This window comes from Gossypium arboreum, chromosome 12 (assembly GCF_025698485.1).
Source record: "Gossypium arboreum isolate Shixiya-1 chromosome 12, ASM2569848v2, whole genome shotgun sequence".
Taxonomy (NCBI): domain Eukaryota; kingdom Viridiplantae; phylum Streptophyta; class Magnoliopsida; order Malvales; family Malvaceae; genus Gossypium; species Gossypium arboreum.
Genome location: NC_069081.1, coordinates 297,706 through 324,262, shown reverse-complemented (window position 1 = coordinate 324,262; position 26,557 = coordinate 297,706). Strand labels below are relative to the sequence as shown.

Genomic DNA, 26,557 nt, shown 5'->3' with positions numbered 1-26,557 from the left:
TAACGGTTAATTCGGTTCTAAACCAGTCGGTTAACTGAATTTTTTCGGTTTAATCGAAAAAATTAATAAATAAAATTATAATATATAAATAGCCCACTATTCACTTAAACTCAATCCAACATTAACCCAAATACCCAATCTAATATATATTAGCCCAAATACTCAACCCAACCCAATTACCCAACCCAATCATAAAATTACAAATAATTTAACAAATAAAAATAAAAATCTAAAACTAAAATAAAAATAAAAATAAAAACATATAATTTTGTACAAATAATTTGGTTAATTCGGTTAATTCGGGTAATTCGGTTAATTTTATACTTATTTTAACCAAAAATTAAAAAACATATAATTTTAGGTTAATTCGGTTAACTGACCGAATTAATCGAAAAAAATTCGGTTCGATTAACGGTTAAAAATTTTGAAGGGTCGGTTAATTCGGTTAATGTTATTTCGAGTCGGTTAACCAATGGAACACCCCTATTTTCGTCTTCTATATTTAAAATCGGCTTATTTCTCTAAATATCTCATAAACAAGCCCAAAGCCCTAATTTTTCTTTAAATTTGACATTTTCTTAAATTTAACCCCAAATCTTCGCGTAGAGAAGGAAAAAAGGAAGCAAAGGTGAAATTCCAAAATCAATCCCTCAACCTTTTTTTACGGTAATTGCACTTTAGTTCCTTTAATTTCAAATATCTTTTATCTAAGTTTTTATTTGTTTTAATGGCATGTGTGGACGGATCGACGTGGATAGCTTGATGCATTTTGGGTATATATTTCTAACTGTTTTAATTTTAATTTTTAATTTAGTATGGTTTATTATGAAACAAAACGTAAATGCTTTCGCTTGTTTTCAGATCATTTTGAGAAGCACGTGGCTTGGAACATGGGCTGTCACATGGCATTGTGCTACACGTGGCCACCCCACACGGCTGTGTGTCATTATATTTTTTAATGCAGATTTCACATGGTTTGAGACACAGCCTGCGACACGGTCGTGTGTCTAGCATACAGCCTAAGATACAGTCGTGTGACCCAGCATTGAATGTTCACATTGTAACGACCCGAATTTTACCGTTACCGAAAAAGTGTATTTTCGGGTCTCCGTTTCTGAAAAATGGATTCGTAAATATTTATTAAAAATATTTACGAAGTCAATTGAGTGGTTAATTAGAGTTTAATTAAGTAAATTTAGTTTAATTAAGAGTAATTAGGACAAAATGACTAAATTGAATAAATGATGAAAGTTGAATTGTAGATTAAAAGAAAATGAAGAGGACCAAAATGGCAATTATGCCATTTGTCCTAAGTGAGGCGGCATAAACATAAAAATCTGAGATTTTTATGTGTTAAAATATATATTAAATTATTATTATATTATAGTATATTATATTATATATTATATTATATAAATAAGTAAAGAAACATAAGAAACAGAATGAAAGCAAACGAAACAAAGAAGGAACACGGGAGAAAGAAAGAAAGAAAAATAAAAAGAAAAATTTGGGTTTCAAGGCTCAAAGTTTAATTTGGTAAGTCAATTAAGTCATTTCTTCTTAAATTTTGATGTTTTAGAAGCTTTGGAACAAGACTTTGATGAAATTAAGTTGATATTTTGAGAGTTTATAGATTTTCAAGTATAGTTGATGTTGAATAAAATAGTGAATTAAGGGTTTAATTGAGTAAATTTCAAGCTAGAATTGATAATAGGATCAAATTGTAAAGTAAGTTATAAGTTTTATGTTGTAGGGACTAAATTGATGAAATTTTGAAATTAGGAAAGTATACTGGAAATTTAATATTTAAATGAGAGTATGGATGAAATTTGAATAGAAATAAAGTATGAATTAAGATAGAAAAGTAAGTGAATTTAGTTAGAATTAAATTGAAATTAAAGTAAATCAACATTTTGTACTAAGACTATTTTGGACAGCAGCAGTAGTCTAAGTTTGAAAAATCACCAAAATTGTAGAAATTGAATTAGAGGATGAATAAAATATGAAATTAAATATTATTGAGTCTAGTTTCTTATAGAAGAAACGATATAAGCAATTGAATTGTAAATTATGAGATATAATGAATTTTGTGAGACAATGTCAGAATGAATTCGGGTTCCCCTGTTCTGACTTTGGAAAATCACCAAAAATTGAATAAAAATAATTGGAGGCTTAAAGTTATATGTTTAGAATCCCTAATGAGTCTATTTTCATTAGAAATCAACGAGAATATTATCCGAGTTCTGTACTGTGAGATAATTAATTTTTAGTGAAGAAGGGACGAAACTGTCAGACAGCAGAATAGGGGTGAATTTAAAGAATAAACTGTACTTAATGGCTAAACCAAAAATTCTGAAAATTTTATTGTAAGAAGATTTGTGAGTCTAGTTTTAGGAAAAATTAGCAGATCTTAATTTAGAATTCTATAACTCAAGATATGAATTAGTAATGTATTAATGATTATGAATTGTATTAATTTCGTAGTCAATGTGGTACCAGAAATCTCGGCTAAGAAAGGACAAGACAAAGTCAACAGGAGTTAGCTCGAAAATTACGGTTTGTATTTCTATAATCCGAACCTAATACTTAATTGTTGAATTTATTTCTTAATATGTATATTAAGTGTTTTGAAGTAAGAATTATTGTGTTTTGCAAATGAAATGGATTGATATAGTATGTGATGAATTTATTGAATTTATATTGATTGAATTGGCGTATATATATAGATATATATATTGAATATTGAATATATATTGATTATTTGAATTGAATTGAAATATAAATTGTTTGAAAATTTTAAATATGAGATTTGTGATATTTGGATATTTGTTATTGAAAAGTGAATTGAATTGTATTGAATTATGAATTTATGTGATTAATTAAAATGTGTATTGATTGAAAAAATTGAAAGTGAATTGAATACCCTATTAATGATGTCGGGCTGAGTCGGATATAGTTGGCATGCCATAGGATTGGAAGTGTTCAGGATTCTTCGACCTCGAGTCGATGAGACCTTTGGTGTCACTATATTTCTTGGATAGATTCGATGAGGTCTTGGGTACCAACTTTACTTGGCTAGGCCGATGAGACCTGGGTGTCAAATATTGCTTGAACTATCCGATGAGGCTTTGGGTGCCATATTGGTGTGTTTGGTTGGATCCGTGTATCCGCCAAGGTCCGAGTCTTGTTAATAGGGGTTGTTAGAATTAAGTGACCCAAATTCTTATTTAAATAAAATACGATGGAAAATAAAATAAAAGTAAAATCCATATAGAACTAGACTTCTTTTATTTTATTTTAGAATAAGGTTTTAAACCTTATTAAACTCCATCTATTTTATATTTATTAGGATAAGGTGTTTCAATCCTACTAGAATATGGCTTTGCAAGCCTATAAATAGACATAGTCTATTCCTCTTGTATTTGAGTAAAAATTTTTCGACATAGTGAATTTTCTTCTCCTCTGCCGTGGTTTTTTTCCGAAAGGGTTTCACGTAAAATTTATGTGTTCTTTATTTTTATTTATTTTATTCTATTTTATTTTTCACAATTTGGTATCGAGCTTCCGGGTTATTCATCTCGATCACGGTAATGGCGTCTTTGAAGTATGAAATTCCGCTGTTGGATCGCAACACCAGATTTGCGTTGTGGCAAATTAAGATGCAAGCAGTTCTTGCACAGATGGATCTAGAGGATGCCCTGCTAGGGATAGATAAGATGCCTTCGACATTAACAGATGAAGAGAAGAAGCGTAAGGATCGAAAGGCATTAACACAATTACATCTGCATTTGTCCAACGAAATTTTGCAGGATGTGATGAAAGATAGGGGTGAGCATTCGATCGAATCGAATCGAATCGAATCGAAAATTTTCGAGTTAATCGAGTTTTCGAATCTTATTTTATCATCCTAACTTTATTTGAAATTTTCTCGAATCGAGTCGAGTGAGATGGAATTTGAATCGAATCGAATCGAATATATTTGTTCGAGTTAAATTTTAAAAATAATTTTGGGTCCTTGTAACCATTGTCACCCATCGTAATAAAAGTTATCCACCTTAATTAAAATTTTATTAACTTTCATCACCTCATAATTTATTTATTAATCTATTATATACGGGTTAGCTTCTTTGTTTGCTTAATTGCTTCAATTATCTTGATTCTTGTCACTATGTATTTTGAATTAAAAATATATTAGATGTAAAAATGTGATTTTTTAATAAAAATATTTTAAAGATAAAATGTGAAATTGATACCAATATAAAATTTTAACATGAATATTTAATAGCATAATTAATAATTTAATTTTAATATAAATATTCAATATGACTAAACAATCCAATAATATAAATAATATAAAATGTGAAATTTAATTTAATAATATAAATAGTAGATATAAATAAAATTATTACTATTTATGTTTAGTGATTTTTTTTAGATAATTTTAATTTTTTATTTGAGAGTATAGGGTGAGAAGTAAAAATTTAGGGGGCAAATAAAAAGTTTTGGGAGATAAAAGTTTTGAGGGAAAGTAAATAGGGGAGAGTAAAATTTTGGAGGGAAAATATTAAAAAAAAATTGGGGGTGGATTTGGGGTAGATGGGAGGTGGGATTAAAAGGAAGTAAAAATTTTAAGAGAAAAATGGGAGGGAGTAAAAATTATGGGGGAAAATAAAAAGTTTGGAGTGTTTTTGGGAATAAAATTTTGAGAAAAAGTAAATGGGAGAGTAAAATTTTAATGGGAAATGGATTTTGGGTAGATTCGGGGGTTGGGATTGAAGGGGAGTAAAAGTTTTGGGGAGAAAGTGGGAAGGAGTAAAAGTTTTAAGGGAAAAGTAAAAAGGTTTGGGAGTTTGGGGTAAAAATGTAAAATATTATAGTTTGATATTCGAATTATTCGAATTATTCGAGTTATTCGAATTCGAAAACTCAACTCGATTCGAACTCGAAATTCGAAAAAAAAATTCGAGTTGACTCGAATAACTCGATTAACTCGAATAACTCGATTCGTTTAACTCGAAATTTGAATTTTTTTTCGATTTTTTCGAGTCGAATCGAGTTTTGCTCACCCCTAATGAAAGAGAAAACTGCCGCTGCATTATGGAAGAGGCTAGAACAAATATGTATGTCGAAAACTCTAACAAGCAAGTTGCATATGAAGCAGCGTCTTTATGCTCATCGTTTGGAGGAAGGTGCGTCTGTACACGAACACTTAACAGTGTTTAAAGAAATTCTCTCAAACTTGGAGGCCATGGAGGTTCAGTATGATAAGGAAGATCGGGGTTGATTCTACTTTGTTCGTTGCCCCGTCTTATTCAACCTTTAGAGACACGATTTTATATAGCATGAGTCTCTCACGGTTGATGAGGTTTATGATTCTTTAACCTCGTATGATAAGATGAAGCATCTTGTGGTTAAACCCAACTCTCGGGGAGAGGGTCTCATTGTTCGTGGGAGACAAAACCGGAATGTTGATGATGATCGTGGTAGAACACGAAGCGGAATCCTCGTGGTAAATCTAAGGGTAGATCGAAATCTTCAAACAGAGGTAAAACTTGCAACTTCGCAAGAAGAAAGGGCACATTAAATCTGAGTGCTATAAGCTACAAAATAAGATTAAAAGGGAGGCTGCGAATCAAAAGGAAAACAGACGAAAATTCGGTGAAGCGATGTTGTAGAAGACTACAATGATGGTGAACTTCTAGTTGCTTCATCAATGATTCTAAAGTAAGCGAGAGTGGATACTTGATTCAGTGCACCTTCCACATGAGTCCCAATCGGGATTGGTTTACAACTTATGAAACGATGATCTGAAGGTGTTGTTTTGATGGGAAATAATGCTTCATGTAAAATCGCGGTGTTGGAACAATTAAAGTTAAGATGTTTGATGGAGTTGTCGAACACTTAGTGACGTGCGGCATGTTCGAATTGAAAAGAAATTTAATTTCGTTGAGTACTCTTGATTCAAAAGTGCAGATACACAGTGAAAGTGGGGTTTTAAAGATTTCAAAGGGTCCTTGTTGTGATGAAAGGGCAAAGAAAGATTGCCAAGTTATATGTTTCTGAGGTTCTCTTATTCTTGGTGATGCAATTGTCGCTTCCTCTTCCTTGTCGGATGATGATATTACTAAACTTTGGCATATCGCCTAGGGCATATGAGTGAGAATGGCATGGCGAATTAAGCAAAGAGGACTTCTTAATGGGCAAGGAATTTGCAAACTGAATTTCTGTGAAACCTTGTGTTTTGGGAAGCAAAAGAGTTCGATTCACTAGAGGAATCCATAACACGAAGGAAGCGTTGGAGTATATCCATTCGATCGTGGGGCCGTCGAGTGCCTTCGAGAGGTGGAGCTAATTATATGCTAACCTTTATTGATGATTTTTCGAGAAAAGTTTGGGCGTTCTTCACGAAGCGAAAGCGATGTGTTTTCCACATTTAAGTCTTGGAAAATTATGATTGAAAAACAGACGGAAAAGCAGATAAAATACCTCCGCATGCAGACAATGGCTTAGAGTTACGTTACGATGAGTTTAATAGATTGTGCAAGTCGGAAGGATCATGAGACACTTGACGATTCGTCATACTCCTGACAAAGCGGCGTTGCGAGCGAATGAACGAAGCGATCATGGAGAAGGTTCGATGTATGTTGTCAAATGCCAACTTACGAAGTCATTTTGGGCGAAGCGACCTCTCTGCATGTTTTTCGATCAACCGATTTCCATCCGTTGCCATTGAGAAAAGACTCCACAAGAGGTATGGTGCGGTAATCCCGCTAATTATTACGATTTAAAGATTTTTGGGTGTCTGCGTATGCTCATGTTGATAATGGAAAATTGGAACCGAGATCCATTAAATGCGTTTTTCTTGGTTATAAAGTGGTGTAAAAGGCTATAAGTTATGGTGTCCCGAAAATAGAAAAGTTGTGATTAGCAGAGATGTTGTTTTTGATGAAAGCGCTATGCTACCTAACTTATCTCTTAAAGACTCTTCCAATAAAGAAAACCAAAAGCGGTGGAGCATCGAGTTAATGAGAATCAACTCCTCAAGCCATTACAAAAATTGAGAATAGAGTTGCTTCTTCACCGCAATACTCTATCGCCAAAAACAGGACAAGAAGAGAAATTAAACCTCCAAAGAAGTATGCCGAGGTTGATCTAGTTGCTTATGCTTTAAATGTGGTGAAGATATAGATGCGAATCAAGAGCCATTTAATTATTTCGAGGCGATTAGTGTGAAGACTCGAGAAAAGTGGATGTTTGCTATGCAAGAGGAGATGGAATCACTCCACAAAAAGCAGAACATGGGATCTTGTAAAACTTCCTAAAGGTAAAAAGGCATTCGTTGTAAATGGGTGTTTAAAAGAAAGAAGGGACTCGGGAGTTGAAGAACCCAAATATAAAGCAAGGCTTGTTGCAAAGGGTTACAGATCAAATTCGAGTGGACTTCATGAGATGTGTTCTCTCCGGTTGTTAAGCATAGTTCGATTCGAGCTTTGCTTGGTATTGTTGCCATGCATGATTTGGAGCTTGAGCGGTTAGATGTAAAAGCTGTATTTTGCATGGAGAACTTGAGGAAGATATTTACATGCAACAACGAGAGGGTTTTATAGTCTCGAAAAAGAGGACTATGTTTGCTTCTTTGAAAAAGTCCCTTTACGGTTTGAAACAGATACCAAGACAAGTGGTACAAGAGGTTTGATTCCTTTATGACTTCTCATGATTTCAAAAGAAGTAGTTTTGACAGTTGTGTCTACTTTAAGAAAAAGCAGTGATGGTTCTTTTGTGTATCTACTTCTTTATGTTGATGACATGTTGATAGCAACAAAAGATAAAAGAGAGATAAGAAAGGTTAAAGCCCAACTAAGTGAAGAATTTGAGATGAAAGATTTAGGACCAGCAAAGAAGATACTTGGTATGGAGATTCTCGAGATAGAAAAGCAAGTAAATTGTACCTAAGTCGGAAGGGTACATTGAGAAAGTTCTTTGCGAGTTCAATATGCAGTGCTAGCTTTGTTAGTACTCCTTTAGCACCCATTTCAGACTTTCATCGGCCTTATCTCCTCAATCGATAATGAGATTGAGTACATGTCACATGTTCCATACTCTAGTGCGAGAGGATCTCTCATGTATGCTATGGTTTGTTCACGTGCAGATTTATCATATGCGATCGGTGCGATTAGCGAGATACATGGCGAATCTCGGTAAAGAACACTTGAAAGCGATTCGATGGATTTTAAGATACTTACGAGGCACTACTAATGTTTGCTTACAGTTTGGAAGAACTAAAGATGGAGTTATAGGGTATGTTGATGCTGATTTTCTTTGGAGACCTTGATAGAAGAAGATCTCTCACAGTTACGTCTTTACAATCGGAGGTTGTGCAATTAGTTGGAAAGCCACTTTGCAAACTACGATCGCTTTGTCTACCACTGAAGTGAGTACATAGCGATTCTTGAGGCTTGTAAAGAAGCTATTTGGTTGAAGGGACTATTTAGTGAACTCAATGAAGACCTTCAAATCAGCCACGATATTTTGTGACGGTCAGTGCCATCTTTCTTACAAAAGATCAAATGTTTCATGAGAGAACAAAACACATTGATATTCGGTATCATTTTGTTCGTGATATTATTGCTCGTGGTGATATTGTTGTGAGCAAAATTAGCACTCATGAAAATCCTGCAGATATGATGACTAAGTCACTTCCTATAACCAAGTTTGAGCATTGCTTAGACTTGGTTGGTGTTCATTGTTGAAGTTAAACCCTTAAGGGGTTTTTGGAAGAGGTGAAGAACTTGTTTATTGAAAGTTCGCGATGAAGAACTTGTTCATTGAGAATTTGTGTCAAGGTGGAGATTGTTAGAATTAAGTGACCCAAATTCTTATTTAAATAAAATACGATGGAAAATAAAATAAAAGTAAAATCCATATAGAACTAGACTTCTTTTATTTTATTTTAGAATAAGGTTTTAAACCTTATCAAACTCCATCTATTTTATATTGATTAGGATAAGGTGTTTCAATCCTACTAGAATATGGCTTTGCAAGCCTATAAATAGACATAGTCTATTCCTCTTGTATTTGAGTAAAAATTTTTCGACATAGTGAATTTTCTTCTCCTCTGCCCGTGGTTTTTTTCCCGAAAGGGTTTCCACGTAAAATTTATGTGTTCTTTATTTTTATTTATTTTATTCTATTTTATTTTTCACAGGGGTAAATAAGTGAAAAGATAAGTCGAGTGAATTTGATTGATTGAGCTATTGGAATGAAATGAGAAATTGAATTGAGAATTGAAATTGAGATATGAGATTGAAAACATGAACCAAAAGGTTCATGAAATGAGTGAAGTTCAAATGGATGATGATTGATGTTAGAATGAATTAAAATGGTATATTGTTAAGAAGTAAAGTGTGAAAACAAGTGAATTGTGAATATATTGTATAGAATTTATACGGTAAGTAAATGAAAAGAATTGAACAAATATGTTATTGTGTTTGTTATATGACTTGTATAGAATTTATATGGTAAGTAATTGAAATTTTATCTATAAAACAAATAAATGAATACTTATAATTGTTATTGTGATTTTAAGTTTAATTGTTATATTATTAAGTGTTCGGATTATAGAAATACCACTGAGTATACCATACTCAGCGTACGGTTTGTTTCCGTGCGTAGGTTTAGTAAAGATAGAACGTTGAATCAGCATCCCAGTTCGATCCCGAATTCATTAAGGTAAAGTGTGTTAATTATTGGTAATAGCATGTACCTAGGATGTTTTATGAGAGTCATTTAGGTTGTAGATGTACTCATGAAATGAGTAAATTATGGTTGGCAACGGTATGTAGTATGAATTTTGAAATTTACTAAAAATTCGTAGTGATTCTAAATTAGTCCCGAATTGAATTTACTGTTCATATTGGACCGCGAGGGCCCATTAAAGGGACGACATCTTAAAACTAGGATGTGTGTAAATATTTATTTTAATTAATGACCGAAATTAGACTGTACTGACTGGTAATGTCTCGTAACCCTGTTCCGATGACGGTATAGGGTTAGGGGGCGTTACACACATAGTCTGGGCTATGTCACATGGCCTTGTGACCCATTTTTAAAAGTTTTCAAGTTTTTCCTGAATTTTCTAATTTGTTCCGATTTGATCCCAAACTGTTTTTAGGGTCCTCTAGACTCGAATTAAGGTTCATAAGTGTATTTTTGCCATGATTAGATTCAAGGGCGAAGCCAGGGGGCTGACATGGGCCCCAATCCCCCTTAAAATGTAAAATTACATTTTAAACCCTTAAATTTTTTTAAAAATTTTAAATTAGTAAAGGTAAAATTACACTTTGGCCCCCTAAAATTATAAAAATTTGATTTAATCCTTTACAAATTATAAAGATATAAACTATAAAAATTAAAATTTCATCCGACTCCCCTAAATTTTTTTTTGGCTTCGCCCCTAATTAGATTCAACTATTATATGTTAGTATTTAATTTGTATAATTGTTTATGTTGTGAACTTAAATGTTCTATTTTTCTCAATAATACTTTTTAACTCTAATCTATCAACAGATTCGAGTTAAGGGTGTTACATTATCGTGCCTATCAACTCCGGATGTATCTCTAGACGGGGGGGACCTGGAATAAGGTTGTTATACGCAGCCTCACCATAGTGAACATTTTCAACTTATGCCAATGTCCTTCGATAACCTGACTATTCAGCTCATCCGATATTAAAATCAAAGTCAAATGTGTATTATTGACTTATTTGAGTGATATTTTCAATGGGCTCCGCAAACAACTCAATTGGTTTGACGTTGACGTTCTCAGTGGAACAATAAATTGTGATTATAGTGCCCAACTCATCATCGTTTACAACTTTTAACTCCTCATATTTGCATGAATTTGAGGAAAATGGGAATTTGTAGAATAGTTTGGACATCATCCTCACACAACGAAGAGATATTTTGGCACTAATTTGCTTTTTTTTTCATTTATTCGACCTTTACATTCTTATTAAATCTTATCCCAATTTTGTGACGAGTTTCAAATACAACACCAACCGTTGTTTGTAAAATTACTTCTTCGAATTTAACGTATAGAATTGATTATCCATCTTTAATACAATCTATCTTCTCCTACTAAACACAAATTTTTCATTCTTCTTTTTTCTCTCCTTAATAGATTAAGAAAACTTCAAGAAAAACCAAAACTGATACAAATTTAGCCGAACTGATAGGGGTATGTATGTTGTGTCTGGAACCGATGCTGCCTAACAACGCGATGACACTAAAAACATTTCAAATTTCTCTGACTCTGGTGCCTGGCAACACAAAAAAAGATAAATTTTTTAACTTTCTGACACCGATGTCGCCAGACAACATGGCAAAAAAAAAAAACTTTTTCAACTTTCTGACGCCAATGCTGGCAGACAACACGGGCACCACAAAAAAATTACTTTTTTACTTGTTGACACTGGTGTCGCCAGATAGCCCGATGACATTAAAAAGATTCTTGACAATTTTTTTAATCTGACAAAATAATTTTTTTTAAAATTTCTCCAATGCCACCAGATAAATAGATCGCATCACCTATTAAAAAATATTTTTTTTCTTTTTTTTTCCCTCCTTGAATATTACATGTATTTTGAAAAATATATACTACACTAAAAAAAACTATTGTTTTAAAAATGTATTGATTGGGTTATCATTGGGGGATAGTGTAAATTTCATCATTTTACATTATTTTTCATTTGAGACATTTTTACAAATAATCATTTTTTTAGTCATTTTCGAAAAAAAAACAAAGATACTTGATTCTACCTATATTCGAGGGTAATACTGGCTGAAACTTTGACTCTGTTTTATTTTCTGTTGCAGTGATGAATATAGTGTGTTAATGATACCCAAAGTAGACGATGTTTTAGGTCCTATCTTCATCAAGCACTTGATGTACCAAAGGGTAATAGCGAAAGCCAGTGGGACCGCCCTATGGAATTCACACTTGTAGACCACAGTGCCCTTCTTCAGAGAGTCAGATACAGAGATGCCTATCTACTAGCTGCTGCATTTATACATACGAAGCGCTACAATGAAGGTAACAGAAAGTTAACACTAGCTGGCAACACAACCAAGCTATTTCTTAATTGTTTTCTAGCTCTTTCACTATCTAGATATTGATTTCCCCTTACTAGTTATATCTTTTTTGTCGTGTTCATCCATGCTTGGCTTTTATACAAGAAAATGGTAGTATTAAGATGAATAAAGAGTAAAATATTAGCATGGTTTAAAATTCCATCCAGCCTACTGTTTCAGCCATGGGCTTATGGTTTAATTGACCTATTTGATCATTTAAAGCAACTACCATTTCATCCTACAATTTGGTGATAATTGGTATTCGTTAATTGAGAATTAGGTGGAAACTCTCTCTTCGAGTTTGTTGATATCCTCCAGGCATGGTAGGAGTTGGGCCAAGCAAGGTCCAAGAACAGAATCTCCCACACCCATGTGCTCATAAAAGTTAATGGCCACGAAAGGGACTATACGAATGCCGTTGCCATTGTCCTAAAGAGGAAACAAAAATATAGTAGCAACCTTACTTAGCCAGGCATCAGGAGAGAGACAACCTCAAAGAACTTGGTAGTCCATATGGAACTACTAACCAGAAAATTTGATGGTACAATACTTAGGTGTCTGTAGGTCTTTGACTGAACTAATAGCATCCAGTCTCCAAAGATTGAGCATGCATTGAAAAGTCAGTGCTAAGAGAACCAAAAGCCAGGAGGCCATCTCTGATCTTTTAATTCATTTCACAGTACTGTCATCATCTTCCTCCCTTCCCCCTCCCCCTTTTCTCACATGATTTTCTTATCTTCCTTTAGCTCAAACTTCTTGATAATTACGTAGCAACTGCATCATTTCATTTGTTTTTCCCGTGCTAATAAAGCTAACATAAAAACTCTATGGGTAATCTACATAGATCATCCAACTAGGGTTTATTTTTTTACTCAATTATATATTTTTTTACCTAATTATGAAACCAATTTTTATGACCAATTATGATTTTTTTAATTTACCATTTAATTAATGGAGATTATTTTATTTGATCCATTCCTATTAATTGCACTCATAAAAAGATATGTGAAAGTTGAAAAATCGCTATCATAATAAATTTAATCTTCAATTATTTAATATTATATTAATTTAATTATAATTTTAAAAATTAACATTCAAAATTAACAAATAATTAACATTTTCAAAAATCATAATAATAATTTTAAACTTTATATTGATATTAAATATAAAAAAATTATTCCCGTCCCCTTCCTCACCCTCACCCTCACCCTCACCCTCACCGAAATTTTAACATTTTCAAGCAATAATTGAGGGGCATTGATTTATTTGCAAAGCGCAACAAAAAAGGGTCACAATATTAACGGGAGAATTGTAGAGAGGGGTTTGGTTTGGGTTGGTCTAATCTTCTAAAAGTTGAATTTTCTTTTTACTAGTAAATATGCTGCGCTATTCAGAGCTTGTCATTTTCAGACGTCTGGTGGGAGAATCCAGTGTTGAAGGAGATGATGGTGCTGTTGCTGATTCAATCGAGGATGATGTTAATGCTGTTGTTAATGATAAAGTGAACGGTGGTGATGAGGACAGATCATCATCTCCTTCCCTTAGTTTTCTTTTGTTGATTCCTCTTCTTCTTGTTCTTGTTCTTCTTTGTTTTCCCGCTCTTAATTCTGAGGTTGTGTAATCTATTATGCGTTTTCAAATCTGATAATTTCACTATAAAGATCTCTGCCCCTTCCTCTAAGCATCTGTTCATCAACAATTTCCAGATCCATTTTTTTCTTGAACCGAATTTTTTCAATGATTCAAGGCCATGAAAGTTGCTAAAATAATACCTAATAATTTAATATTAATATTAAAATACTATTATATTTTTAATTTTAAAATTAAAATTAAATTATAAAATTAACATGATTAATTTTACATATTATTTAAACATTAAAACTTTCACGTTAGTATAATTAAAAGAAAATGAGCTAAATAAAATAATTTAAATTAATTAGATGATGAATTAAAAAAATTCATATGAGATAAAAAGGAATAAATTCATAGTTAAATAACTCACTTTAAAAATATATGTATAATTTGAGTGAAAAAAAAAAAAAAGGTCATAATTGGATGTGTAATTTATTCAAACATTGTTGGGTTTTGGTTTTTTCCTCTTTCTCGATGGACGGGAAGTAGCATTAAAATCATCAGTAAACATGAATTGACAACTGAGCTTTGAACAAAGGTTGGAAATGAAAAAAAAATTTAAGAGAGGGAGAAAAAGACACAAACAAACTTATTATGTTCTCCAAGTAGTCCAAAATAACGCATTGAAATTCTCAAAGAAAAAAAGAAATGAGTTAACTAGTTACTACTAGCATAAATTATTTAATTTTTGAAATAGATCCCAATAATTGCATTTCAGTACCCCTTCTGCCCTCTCATGAGTGATGAGCAACAGTCAATATTAGGAAATGAGGTACGAACCCTATGTTCCTCTACTACACAGTCTAGGCTTACTACAGTATTGATATCCAGAGATGAGAGCTGAGAAGCCCCCACCTGCCATGCCGCCCTAACTTACCACCTGTTAGCCCCTTATGATACATCTATGTCCATAGCCTTTTGTTAAGCTTTTTCTCCATTCAGACTCCTCTCTCTCTTAGCTGTCCTCACGATCTTGTTACTGTTCTGCGAGGTGGGTTATGTCTTTATGAACCTCTTCATTCAACGGTTCAAGCCCCATCGACCTTTTTTTCTGCTCTCGTTTGATTAACACCGACCTCCTCATTCTTCAACCCTTTATAAATAACTGTATAATCTGCAGCTGCATCACCACCATCTTTTCTTTTGTTTTTTTATTTTTTTAACTTCCTTTTGAATAAAGAATCAGTTGTTTATATTTTCCTTCCTTAGGGTTTTTTCTTCGTACATTCTCTCACAGCTTCATTTTTTTTATAAATCTTGTAGTTACCTCCATTTACTTAAAATTTTTTGAAATGCTTGTTTGCAGCTCCGTTAGCAGTCTAGCATGTTCATAAAATCTTCAGTTCTTATGTTGTTTTAAGCTTTTGAGCTCTATTTCTAAACTCCAAATCATTGTCATCAAGAATATGGAAGAATATCCAGCAAGTTTTCCGTGTGTTATTAGTTCTTACGTTTATAAATACAAAGTTGGCTATTTCCTTGTAATGCAAATTCCAAAGGAGAAGTCTGCAAGGGAAAAAGTGAAGCTGCCAGCATGATCTATCTTCGGTTAGTAAGATGCGGATGCTATATTGCTAACCCTAGCTAGGTCATGCTGCGACAGCCTCACTCCTTCCTACTTGGGGCCCAATATTTTCCAACAGAACTCTTCAAAGACTTCAACCCTATCCTCCAAAGCCAGAAAAAGAGAAGACAATCATAAGGGTAACTCTAACGCGAAAACGTATGGAAGTATATTCCTTTTTCTTTGTCTTTTTAGTTTTGGCAAGGTTCAAACATGCGTTTCTAACTTATATCTTTAAGTTTTTAGCATAGACAGCTGACAGCCTTGTGTTTGGCTAGAAGCTTTGTGTTCAGTTCCTCTATTTGTATTGGACATATTTGGGTTACTATTTGGGAATGTAATTATACTCATGTTCTAAGTTTCTAAGCTTCAACCCAAATGAAGTTACTCGTTCGTCCCAGTTGAGCCTGCCACTCTCCTTCCTAAAAGGAAGAAATTCTAGGAATTGGGTAACGCTGTTTTTATTCTGATATTTTTTTAAGCCTCTGTTTGGTGAAGAAGTGATTTTATTATATACTGTTCTCGGATCTGAAATGTCATCATTCTGAGGTTGTTAATGAAGTACCTAAACGGCTTGAAGAATTTATGTTCCTACCTCTGTAATTTCTAATAGGCCATCCTACTAGTCTATTTATCTATCGTACATTAAATGCTAGTACGCAAAATGCGAACTGCTCCTTGGAACTTAAAGTTATGTTGATTCTCTGCTTTTTTTTCGTTAAAAGATTTGTTATTTTTTTTTTTATAAATATTGTATAAAGTTTGAACTGTTGATGTTTCTTTCATATTATTGTTCAAGCAATGTAAGATGGAGACCTGGGATGGAAGATAGGATTTTTGGAATGATTCAGAAAATGCAGTAATTTTCTTACAGAAAAGTGACTCGAATTGTTTTTCTGATCTTGAATGTCCTTTTTAATTGCGTATGTTAATAAAATAATGTTGAAATTGCCTATTTAGTTTTATGAAGAATATTATTTGAAAGGGTATAAATATGTAAAGTTGTAGAAACGGTTGGCTTGGTTTGGTTATTAATGGAATTATTATTATTTCATTTAATATTTCAAAATTTTTAAACGACGAAATTAAATATTAAAATATTACATTAATTTCGGAACCTTATAAAATAATAAGGTTGAAAGTAAAGGAATATTTAGAATTTAAAGTAAAACTGAACTAATTTAAATCTTGATAAACATTCATTTAATAAAATATTTATAACAAATGGTTAATTTCTAAATAATATGTTAGAATTTGGCCAAGATAAAATTATTTGGGAAGAATTTTCCTTCTAAGGAAAAAGTGTACATATCTGTGATATGTGTAATATATTATTTTATTAAAAACCTAACTGCGAAAATTTAATGGGATAATAATATAGCTTTGTCGACCATTTTCATCAAAACTTTTCGAATAAATGTCACGTATCGAGATGTTTCTTTTCCTTTTTGCTATTTTAATCTTCATTTGAAGGTACGGAATATCTGTTTTGTAATATAGTCCTATATAAGAAATATTTTTTGAGGTTTTTATATTTAGAGCTTGTAATGTGTTATTTTATTGAACTTTTAGTTTAAATTACTCTAAAGTTATTAAAGAAAATTATTGAAATATTAATAACCAATAATATCATAATTAAATTTTAGTATGTTTAAAATATATAATATTTTAAAGAAAATTCGTAATTAATATATATTTTATTTTTTCTTGAGTATTCACTCATTTTTGTTGTGGTGGAACAATTAATGCACAAGAAATATTTAGTTTTAAATAAAAATTAATTGTAATATAAAATATTTATAATATATTTATTTAATGCGTGTAATACGTAAATTAATATAATTTTTGTTAAAATAGAAAATTTAGTTATTATAAGTAATAGTTTGTATATTAAACAGAGACATTAAATTAATAATTTCTCTGAACTACTATATATATAAATAATTAACTTTTACAAAAATTTAAAACTCAATTAATAAAAATTGAGGTATAAACTCATCAACTGTCTTAATTAAATGATTTAAAATTAATTATTTAAACAAATACTTTATCAAGTTACTTGAATCTTACATTGATAAAAGCAGCCCATTTGGTAGCTTTAGGGGGTCCAAAACTAGGACGAGCAAGTTTTAATCCGAGGCCTTGTGGTGTATCAGAATAATAGCCCTCACTATTTCCATTGGGCCTCATTTGTAGAGGGTGTCATTTACTTAACAGGTTTCCTGGACACGGCAAAGACAAGCCAGTAGCATGTCCCCAACAAATGCAATGAAAGAAAGCAAATCAATGTCGCATTTTCTTAGTTGTTCTGGATGCTACTAGACATTTCTCATTTCTCAAACTCAGACCTTGCTTCGCTGTTGGAAAACCAGATAAAACCTTGCTTGGCGAAAGGCAAAAGACACAAGGCACAAGAATGTTCGGAGTGGTATTCCCCAACCGAAGCTTCCCAATGGATATCTCTAGCTTCACCCAAATTGATACCTTCCATTGGGTGCTCGACATGAACACTTTCGTTGGCGAATCCTACCATCAAATTGGTGATATGTGCATCTTCCTCTTGAACAACTTCACTTTGCCCCCAGATAAGGCTTTGGCTGTCTACGTCCAGTCCCCTGGTTCTCCATTTGTTTTCTGCGGCGCCGTCACTCTTCAACGCCCCTCCGCCGTGCTTTCCCTGATTTGGCCTGAGCCTGGAGGGCAGATGCAGTTGACTGCTCCTGATTCCGCCGCGCCTTCCGCCAAGATTGGTGTGTCGGTGGAGGATCTGGTTGCGTTGCCGTCCTTAGATGTGGCTGCTGAGAAGAAGATCGAACGCATGGCGTTGAAAGTTGGGGAAAACTTGTTCAACTTTATGCAGTCGTTCTGTGGGGTTGATGGGTCTAAGTTGGTAGTCCCTATGGACATTTTGGATAGATGGTTTAAGAAATTTCAGGAGAAAGCCAAGCGTGATTCTGATTTCTTGAAGGGTTTTGCCGTGTAATTGTTTTATCTTTCTTCCTCAAGGTAGCTTTTTTAATCAAGTAAACCATGCAATTAGTGTAGTTCAAATTTTTATGGCAATCTTTAAAATCGAAATATTCAAGTTACCTGGGTTTAGTCTCAATTCTGCCTTCGATATCGTACGCGAATCCAACACAATTGGATTGGTGGTAGAATTATCACTTATGACTTCCCACTATAGGTTGTCTCAGTTACTGTTGCTGAATGCTTCGATGTTACTAGTTGCTTTATCGACTAAATTCTATAAAAGTGAGTATACTGATTTCAATCCAAATTCTATCCATACTTTTCTGTTTGGAATCCCTTGTGGCAAATCAATTGAGGTCTTTAACTTTTGTGTCTGCTGTAGTTATATATTTTGGCTGTACTTCTTCATTTGTTGGTAATTAGCTTTTATGCTAGTTAGCATTCAAATTTGTGCTTTACTACTAAATCTATTCTCAATGAACATTTGAACTAATACTTATCCCTTTTATAATTCCTTTATCTAACCTGAAAGCGCTTCAACTTCTTTGTTAATGCTTATGATTTGTATATTCAGAGAGATAAGGTGATGTGAATTGGGCATTGTGGTGACCTTATTGGTTTCAACCCAAGGAAGATAGAGGACTGGAATCTGTTAAGCTATCACTTAAAATGGGGTAAAGGACCACACGAGAAGGTTTTCTAATTGGATGTTCTCTTAACAGCTTGTTTGAGGACCTGAAGACTGTAATCATGACATTAGGTGTGATTTTCTTTGCGAACAGCTTATTTGAGGACCTAAGCATTAAAGCAGTATCTTAGCAGAAGTAATTTTAGGGTCAAGTTTACATTGAACTGCCATATTTTTGCTTGCTAAGATAATCAATTCTCACTCTTACATGTGAATGGGGGCATCAACAGAGTGGAGAAAACAGGAATTAAGATAGGCTAGTCATAGATGAAGATTGTAATCATGATATTGAAGTTATAGGCTAGTCATAGATGAAGATTGTAATCATGATACTGAAGTTTTTTTTTGTTTGACTGTTGGATAAGAGGAGTCCATGGCTATGCGGCAAAGACCTTTAGCTTTGATGTTTCGCTGCATCATGATGTATCCTTTTTCACCCCGTCCTGTGCCCCATGAATTCTTGATAAGCCAATAATCAATACAATCTTCAGAGGTACCATACCCCACAGCTGTAATACCATGGTCTAGTTCAGTTCCGCACTCTCCGGTGAAAATTCCTCTCGAGTAGAATTGGAAGGCATAACCTCCGGCATCAATGGACACTGATACCGTTTGGTTTGCAACATCTTTCTGTAACGCCTGTTCATTATTCGCAGGAACAATCTCATAGCCACTAATTGTAGCTGCATGGGAAGCTTCGATTGATTTGTTGCAATTACCATCATCACCCTTGTAAGGGTAAGTGGCTTCTGATGCAATGCCATGATATCTGATTCTGAATTCAAATTCATCTTCCATTTCACCATCTTCACATCCCTGATCCACACCTTTATCACAATCAACCAGTTCTTGCTCAGACAAGGAAATTACTTGTCTTGTAGGTGGTGATTTCCTTCAGTTGCTGCGACAGCCGAAAATGCCCAGCAGCTACCTGTTTTTTAAATGAGTTTTTCATTATTTTGGTTTATCAAAGTAAGATTTAGGTGTATGCTCTAACTGTTACATATTGCTTACCACATTGTGCTTGGTCCTTGATGGGCGTAACGGCTCCTCTTTTCCTCCAGTCTATGCTGGCAGGCAAACTTGTTACATTCTCGTACCTAAATGATGTCTGTTTTCTTGATTTCAGTCTCTGTGGCCTTCCGTATCCATTCCTGTAAGCCTTAAACTCGTTGGTCTGATCTGCAAATTCATTTATGCTTAGCTTGTAACCACGGTTTCCTGCGGCATTGAACGACTCTATAAACTCCACACTGCTTTTGAATATTTTGAATTGCATTTCCTTCTAATGCGTCATTCTTATAAACTCGTCCATATTCAGCCATCCATTTTTCATGCCTCTCAGACAAGTATGCTTCTGGTAGGCCATGACACAACTTGTGGGATGCAAACGGCTATTACAAGGAAGAACAACATGCTACGTTCTCTTGGATAAACCAAAGCCAGTTTCAAATTGGGGATTGTTAGTTGATTTCAGGATATGGCTTGCTGGAGATGCATAGAATCATTCCGAACTTTTCCTTTATGTGGAGAACCCCAAGCACTACAGTGAATTAGAATGTTCTGAATATTCACATCAATGTCGTGCCCTTGAATTTGCCGGTACACTGAATAGGATTCGGATTTTTCTTATTAAATATAGTGTTCCGTGGAAGCTGTTCTCCTTTTGCTTTAGCTCTTTGATTTTGTTGGATTCTCACTTGATGACAGAATAGCGGTTAGTTTATAGTGAAACGAGAGTTCCTTTCCCTGAGCATTAGCGAGGGTTGTGATTTTGCTTTTAAATTATCAGAATCGTAAACGAACATAAGTAACAATAACTTAAGGGGGAATTTAGACAGAAAAAAAAGCCCAAGACAACTTTGTTAAATAATTCTCGATTTATGTGATGGACAGCATGGAGCAGTTAGTAGAGTTTGAAAGTTACACCAAGCATAGAACAAAACCAAAATGAGTTGGAATTTCGGGTGAACAGTGATGAATAAGTTCAGTAAAAATTCAATTAAAAATGAAGAGGTAAACAATATTAAGCTACTATGAATAGAATGGAATTGAACAGATTAATTATACAACTTAACAAAATCAAAGTATAATAGGAAACTTTTTAAAGCACCAAATTTAATTTCAAAATTATCAATTTTCTCCCTTTGGCAGCCAATGAGGCTGTTTCACCAACATACCACTAGATTAATTATCAAACCTGAACACTAGGTTTAGCATGAATTGCTGAAATTAATAGGCTTATCTTCAGCTTTCTGGAGTTATTATTAATACCGAGCAGAGGAAACACCCCTTCAGTCATGAATTTGCTAAAACAAAGAAAAGACGGACCAACAAATTTAGAAATGCACTTCCAGCTTTCAAAGACCGTAGATGCATAAACTGGATGGTTCCATGTGTTAAAACGTTCACGTAAGAATAGGTCTCTCACTTTTATCAGGCTTTTAATTTAGCCATGATTTATTCTAAAATTGTTTCAATTCAGTTCTAAGTTAAGTCTAATTGCATTAAATTTAACTTCTTATTTATTTAATTTATGATTAAAGTTAAAAGTTACACTTTTCTTTTATATGAATTTTGGATTATTATTGATATGATTAGTTTGATTTTTTGAATTTTTATAGATGTGGTTGAGAGAAGATTGGTCTTGGAAACTCAGCAGAAGCTATTGTCTTACTCGAACATTTTGTCTGTCATATGAAACACCTCAATTGATGTAAATACAAGCTACAAGTTCATGTAAAAGGTATCAGTATTGTTAGAAATATCACTTATACAAAATAAGTTTGTGAGGATCAAACCATCAACTAAGGCTTATATGTCTTATCTTAGTGTACTTGGTACCACTTAGCTAGCTACCATAATTATGATACCAAATATGTTAAGGTAAGACATATAATCAACCAGTATATAAGTATACAAATTAGTTTTGCATAATTTATCATAACTATTCTATCTAAACTCTAAATGTTACGTTAATATAAATAAAATACTCAAAATTTACACAAATTAATAAAAAATTGCCCTTGTATTTACCAAATATCTGATTTTATATTTCAATTTTATTTATTTTAATGAAAATAAATATAATGAAATTGTCAACTTTTTCTTTCCTTGGGCAGCCAATGAAGGCGCTTCTGCATTCTGCAACATACCATAAATTCTTTCCTTGGGCAGCCAATGAAGGCGCTTCTGCATTCTGCAACATACCATAAATTGATCTCCCACAGAATGAGTCGACTCTCAAGGCTGGATTAATTTATTGGAATCAGTATTGTGAAGTAAGAAGTGAAAAGCAATCTAAGTTTAGCATAAATTACTGGAAGTGAAAGGCTTATCTTCAGTTTTCTAAATTTATTATTGATTCTGAGCAGATGAAAGCCCCCTCTCACTGATGAATTTGCTAAAACAAAGAAAATATGAGCCATCATGTTAATATATTTAATGTAGTAGAAATGCTCTTGGATCCTTCTAACACCATAGATGCATAAAGCAGGTGGTTCCATGTATCAGGAACACCAGGCAAACACCAATGGCTGCAATCCACCACCATTGCAGGGGGCTTCTGCTTTCTCAAAACCAAAAACTTCCCTTGCTTCGTTGCGTAAATGGAAGAATGTGCATCGACTCGATACTGGCTGAGCCTTGTGATGTTCAAGTATTTTACCGGTGTCCTCATGGCTTGAAGCGTTTGCTCTACAATTTCTTTCAGTGATTTACCGAATGTCAACTTGTAGGACTCATCCATGATGGGCCTGGTTGATTTATAGCACCAGTTTTTCCCGAAATGCGGCGGAGACATACCCCTGAAGTACACTGTTGTTTTGCTAGTGTCCACGTTTTTCTCTACCCAACGAGCCCAAGTCTTCATTGCAACCTTAAATGCTGTTTCGATTTTCATATCAGCAAACACCTTCCTCTTGTATCCAAAAAAATCCCACCTGCAAAATTTTCACCACTTATTTTTTTACATATTTGTATATATCTGTACATGTGCACGTGATTCATGCATTTACCTTAGGCGGTTCGCCCACCAGTGACCAGTGTTGAACACCATAATATCTGCATCTTTCCATTTCCTAGCAGTAGGGACAAGTGAATCAAGTTTTAATATCTTTTTTCCATCCGTCTTGTTCACAAGTAATTCCACCAGAAATTCAGTCCAGTCAAACTGAATAACCAAGTTATAAGACTGTAAAATCAAATATGTTCTTGTCAACACGACAACAAACAAAACCAAAGCAAAGCAAGTTATTGAAAAATGTTAAGACTTAAGACCCAATATTGAAGAATCAATGTAAAGAGGAACATGTACGTACAAACAATTGCTTCTATCCATATGGTGAAAGTACTTTTCAATTTCTTTAATTATATGCTTTACCTCAGCCCTGAAGACCCGATTCCGAGCATCGAAAGAAGATAGGCCAGGTATAGCAGCATACAGAAGGCAAGCAAGAGATTCAAATTGGCTATGGTTGATGGAGTCCCCAACTATTACGACTCTCTTCCCTCTAAGCCTTTCCAACATGTCCTTGGCATTAAACCTTTAGAGGGAAACAAAACAATAAAATATGGAAACTATATCAATTATTTTAAAAACCAGAGTCAAATTTTGTTGCTTACCGTGGAATCTTACACTCGTTAATTTCCCACCTCCATTTCTCATATTCCTTGTCCGGTCGTCCATTCCTTCTGCAACTCGTTGTTTCGCTTAAAAATGGACACATCGCTGAATCATATAGAGGACTTTCCTTAGGATCGTAAACCCATTTTCCTTCGAAGATGTTGCATTTTTTTCCTTCCTCCATTGCCACCGGTACCTCGTCATCATTGTCCTTGGGTTGTTCTTGATTTTGCGCCTCCAACACAGAAACCAGAGAAGATTCTGCTGTTCTTGCTTCAATTTTATCACTCAATTCTGATGGTTTTGCATCTCCCAAACCTGAGCGCTGCTGGAACGAAGTGGTTGCTTGCTTCACACTATCAGATAAGTCTGGTAAGGCTGGTTTTGAGTTTTGCAAGCCTGATAAAGGAACCTGAGAAGAGGATGTTTCAGTTAGAATTATGCAAGATTGAGAGCTGGACGAAGGTTCATTTGAAGATTTATCTGGTTCTTCATTCTCAATGACGCAAGGGGGCATTGGAGATTGCTTGTGCATGGGGAAGCCATTGAAAGCTTCAATCGGCATTGTTAGATTTTGAAGAACTGATATATTGTTGTTACCAGGGCTGTGGTTGAGGAACAATAGAAGAACAACTATAAAACTTGCAAACGTTACAAACCACCATCTTTCAATGATGGTGGAATTGCCCATGGCTGATGGCACTTCTTGCTTGAACACAAGGCTATGGTTTTCTGAAGCTGTCTTGAATTCACCTTGGCTTAACTATAAATATATAGTTCATAGCTAAATTTTGTTTTTGTAGTAATTATTTGGAAAATTACTCAAATAAACGTTTGTCTTAAGTTAAGAGACCTTAACTCCAACTTGGCCAAGTTATAGTCCTGAAGGACAGACTTGGAAAGATTGCTAAAGAGGCAAAAGAGGAAGCTGTGGTTTAACTGATGGTAATAGTTTGGATGCATATGCCGATATTTTATGAAGTGAAAGGAGAAAAAAACACTACAATATGCCATCGACGCACATAAATCCAACGAAGTCCTCTTCATTTTGTTAAAGCACTTGGAATAACAAAAAAAAAAAAAAAAAATACCCCTAAACTATAGCTTTTTTCTTATTCTGCACTTAGCATTTATTTTTCTAAAATATAACTAAACTTTTTTTTACTACTTTTGGTTTAACCATTTGCTGATTTAAAAGTAATTTGGAGCCAATCAAATTCTGAAATGCCGCAAAAAAAAAAAGGATTTTTTAAAAAAAATCACTCCAAGTCTTTATACTTTTTGTATATTTAGAAGTTAGTCTTACTTTTATTTTAAGGAATTGATCGGTCGTAATTTGATGTAGCAGATTAAACTAGTTTTCGCATTTGAGGAGCTTGAATACAAGCACTTTAGTTAAATTTTGGTTTAGATTTCGTTACTTTATTTAAATTCAATAAATTGGTAATTTGAGTCTTTTATTGACCTTAAGGGCCAAATCAGGCCTAAGGGTGAGTTAATATGCTTTGCGAGTGTGCAAGTGATCTGTCGTAATTCGGTGTAGCAGATTAAACTAGTTTTCACACTTTAGGAGCTTGGACATAAGCATTTTAGTTGTGTTTTAATTACATTTCAGCAAGTTTAGTTAAGTGTAATAAAATGTGTAATTTGAGTCTTTTATTGACTTTAGGGGTCGAATGAAGCCTAAATATGAGCTAACATACTTTGTGAGTGTGCAGGAGACCATTAGAAGTTGTATTAACTCGATACTAATCGTTAAGTTGCAACACGGAGCATTGGATGTCGCAATATAGGGAGCAAAATTGAAGAAGTCCAAGATTGCCTTCGATGCTGAGGCACAGCATGAGGATGTCGCAACATAGCCCTGAAGACACACTGAAGTTGAGCATTCTGCCCTCGATGTTGCAACACACCACCTGGTGTGTTGCAACATCACCTTTGTACGAGAAATTAATACGAGCCAGGGGTGTTTTGGTCAGCACAATCCAACTTTAAGCTCTGGAATGTAAGCTGGCCTAAGGTTAAGGATGACGACCATTCTAAGTTTATAAATAAGCTTATCTAACACATGTTTTGGACACCTCTTTCTATTGTATAACTTTCTCTTTAATTTAGTCTTTAGTTTTTCCATTCTCTTAGGTTTTAGATTTTTATTATTGTTCTTGTTATTTACTTTTGGGGAGAAATCAAATTATGAAATTATTCTCAAACTCTGTGAGGATTCAGCATTTAAATTCAATACAATCAGACTTCTTCTAAACTCTATTCTTGAAATTGTTCTTTATTTTCATTCATTCATTCAAGTTTATATTATTTACTAGATCCATAAGGAACTAATCCTCCTGTGGGGAATTAGCGAGTGGAGGTATGAATAATTAACTGTTTTGTAGAGATTTCTAAATAGATCAATTGTTCAGGAAAGAAAGAACCTAAACCCTAAGCATGGCAAAGTCATTAAGACGAGAATTAACTCAAAATTGGTATGAGCTATCCGTGAATTCAGGAAAGAAAGAACCTAAACCCTAGGCCTGGCAAAGTCATTAAGACGAGAATTAACTCAAAATTGGTATGAGCTATCCGTGAACCCCTTAGCCCTGAACCAGTTTGGACTGTAAGGTCGGAAGATAAGTAGTTCTTGTCGAATCAGTATTTCAATGGATGTATCAGAAGATCCTGCTGGGGTACTTACTATTGATTGAACAAAAAAATTCGAGATGACAGTTGATTACGATTACCAAAGCGAGTTAATCCCCCATGCCTAGATTTGATATATATTTCCTTATTTGATTTCTTGCTTTTTGTTTATTTAATTTTCTTTTATTTCTTTTCTTCTTATTATTTATCCAAAAACCTTTCTTTTAGTTCTTCGTACTATAATTCGATTAAAGTATTCATTAGATCTATTTATGTTTAAGTTAGAGTTAATTTAGTACTTGCCTCATTAGATACGA

At 33.8% G+C, this 26,557-nt stretch overlaps 2 protein-coding genes, 1 long non-coding RNA gene and 1 pseudogene across 3 annotated transcripts; 2 read left to right on the top strand and 2 right to left on the bottom strand.

Moving 5' to 3' along the window:
• Window positions 1-1,440: 1,440 nt before the first annotated feature.
• On the top strand, window positions 1,441-9,994 carry LOC128285122 (uncharacterized). Its single transcript, XR_008275537.1, has 3 exons — window positions 1,441-1,536; window positions 2,485-2,556; window positions 9,673-9,994. It is a non-coding gene; the product is annotated as an uncharacterized LOC128285122 (long non-coding RNA).
• A 7,541-nt stretch (window positions 9,995-17,535) lies between these two features.
• LOC108476576 (protein OPI10 homolog) lies at window positions 17,536-18,352 on the top strand. The gene has a single exon (XM_017778816.2). It carries the CDS (start codon window positions 17,741-17,743, stop codon window positions 18,305-18,307), a length of 567 nt encoding a protein of 188 aa, XP_017634305.1. The 5' UTR covers window positions 17,536-17,740; the 3' UTR covers window positions 18,308-18,352.
• A 954-nt stretch (window positions 18,353-19,306) lies between these two features.
• Window positions 19,307-20,261, bottom strand: LOC108477598 (senescence-specific cysteine protease SAG39-like; annotated as a pseudogene).
• A 2,055-nt stretch (window positions 20,262-22,316) lies between these two features.
• On the bottom strand, window positions 22,317-24,615 carry LOC108478633 (protein trichome birefringence-like 42). The gene is made up of 4 exons (XM_017781103.2): window positions 23,606-24,615; window positions 23,364-23,526; window positions 22,999-23,174; window positions 22,317-22,923 (listed from the first exon to the last, which is right to left on the bottom strand). The coding sequence occupies exons 1-4, from the start codon at window positions 24,295-24,297 to the stop codon at window positions 22,410-22,412; spliced, it is 1,545 nt and encodes a 514-aa protein (XP_017636592.1). The 5' UTR covers window positions 24,298-24,615; the 3' UTR covers window positions 22,317-22,409.
• Between the last annotated feature and the right edge of the window lie 1,942 nt (window positions 24,616-26,557).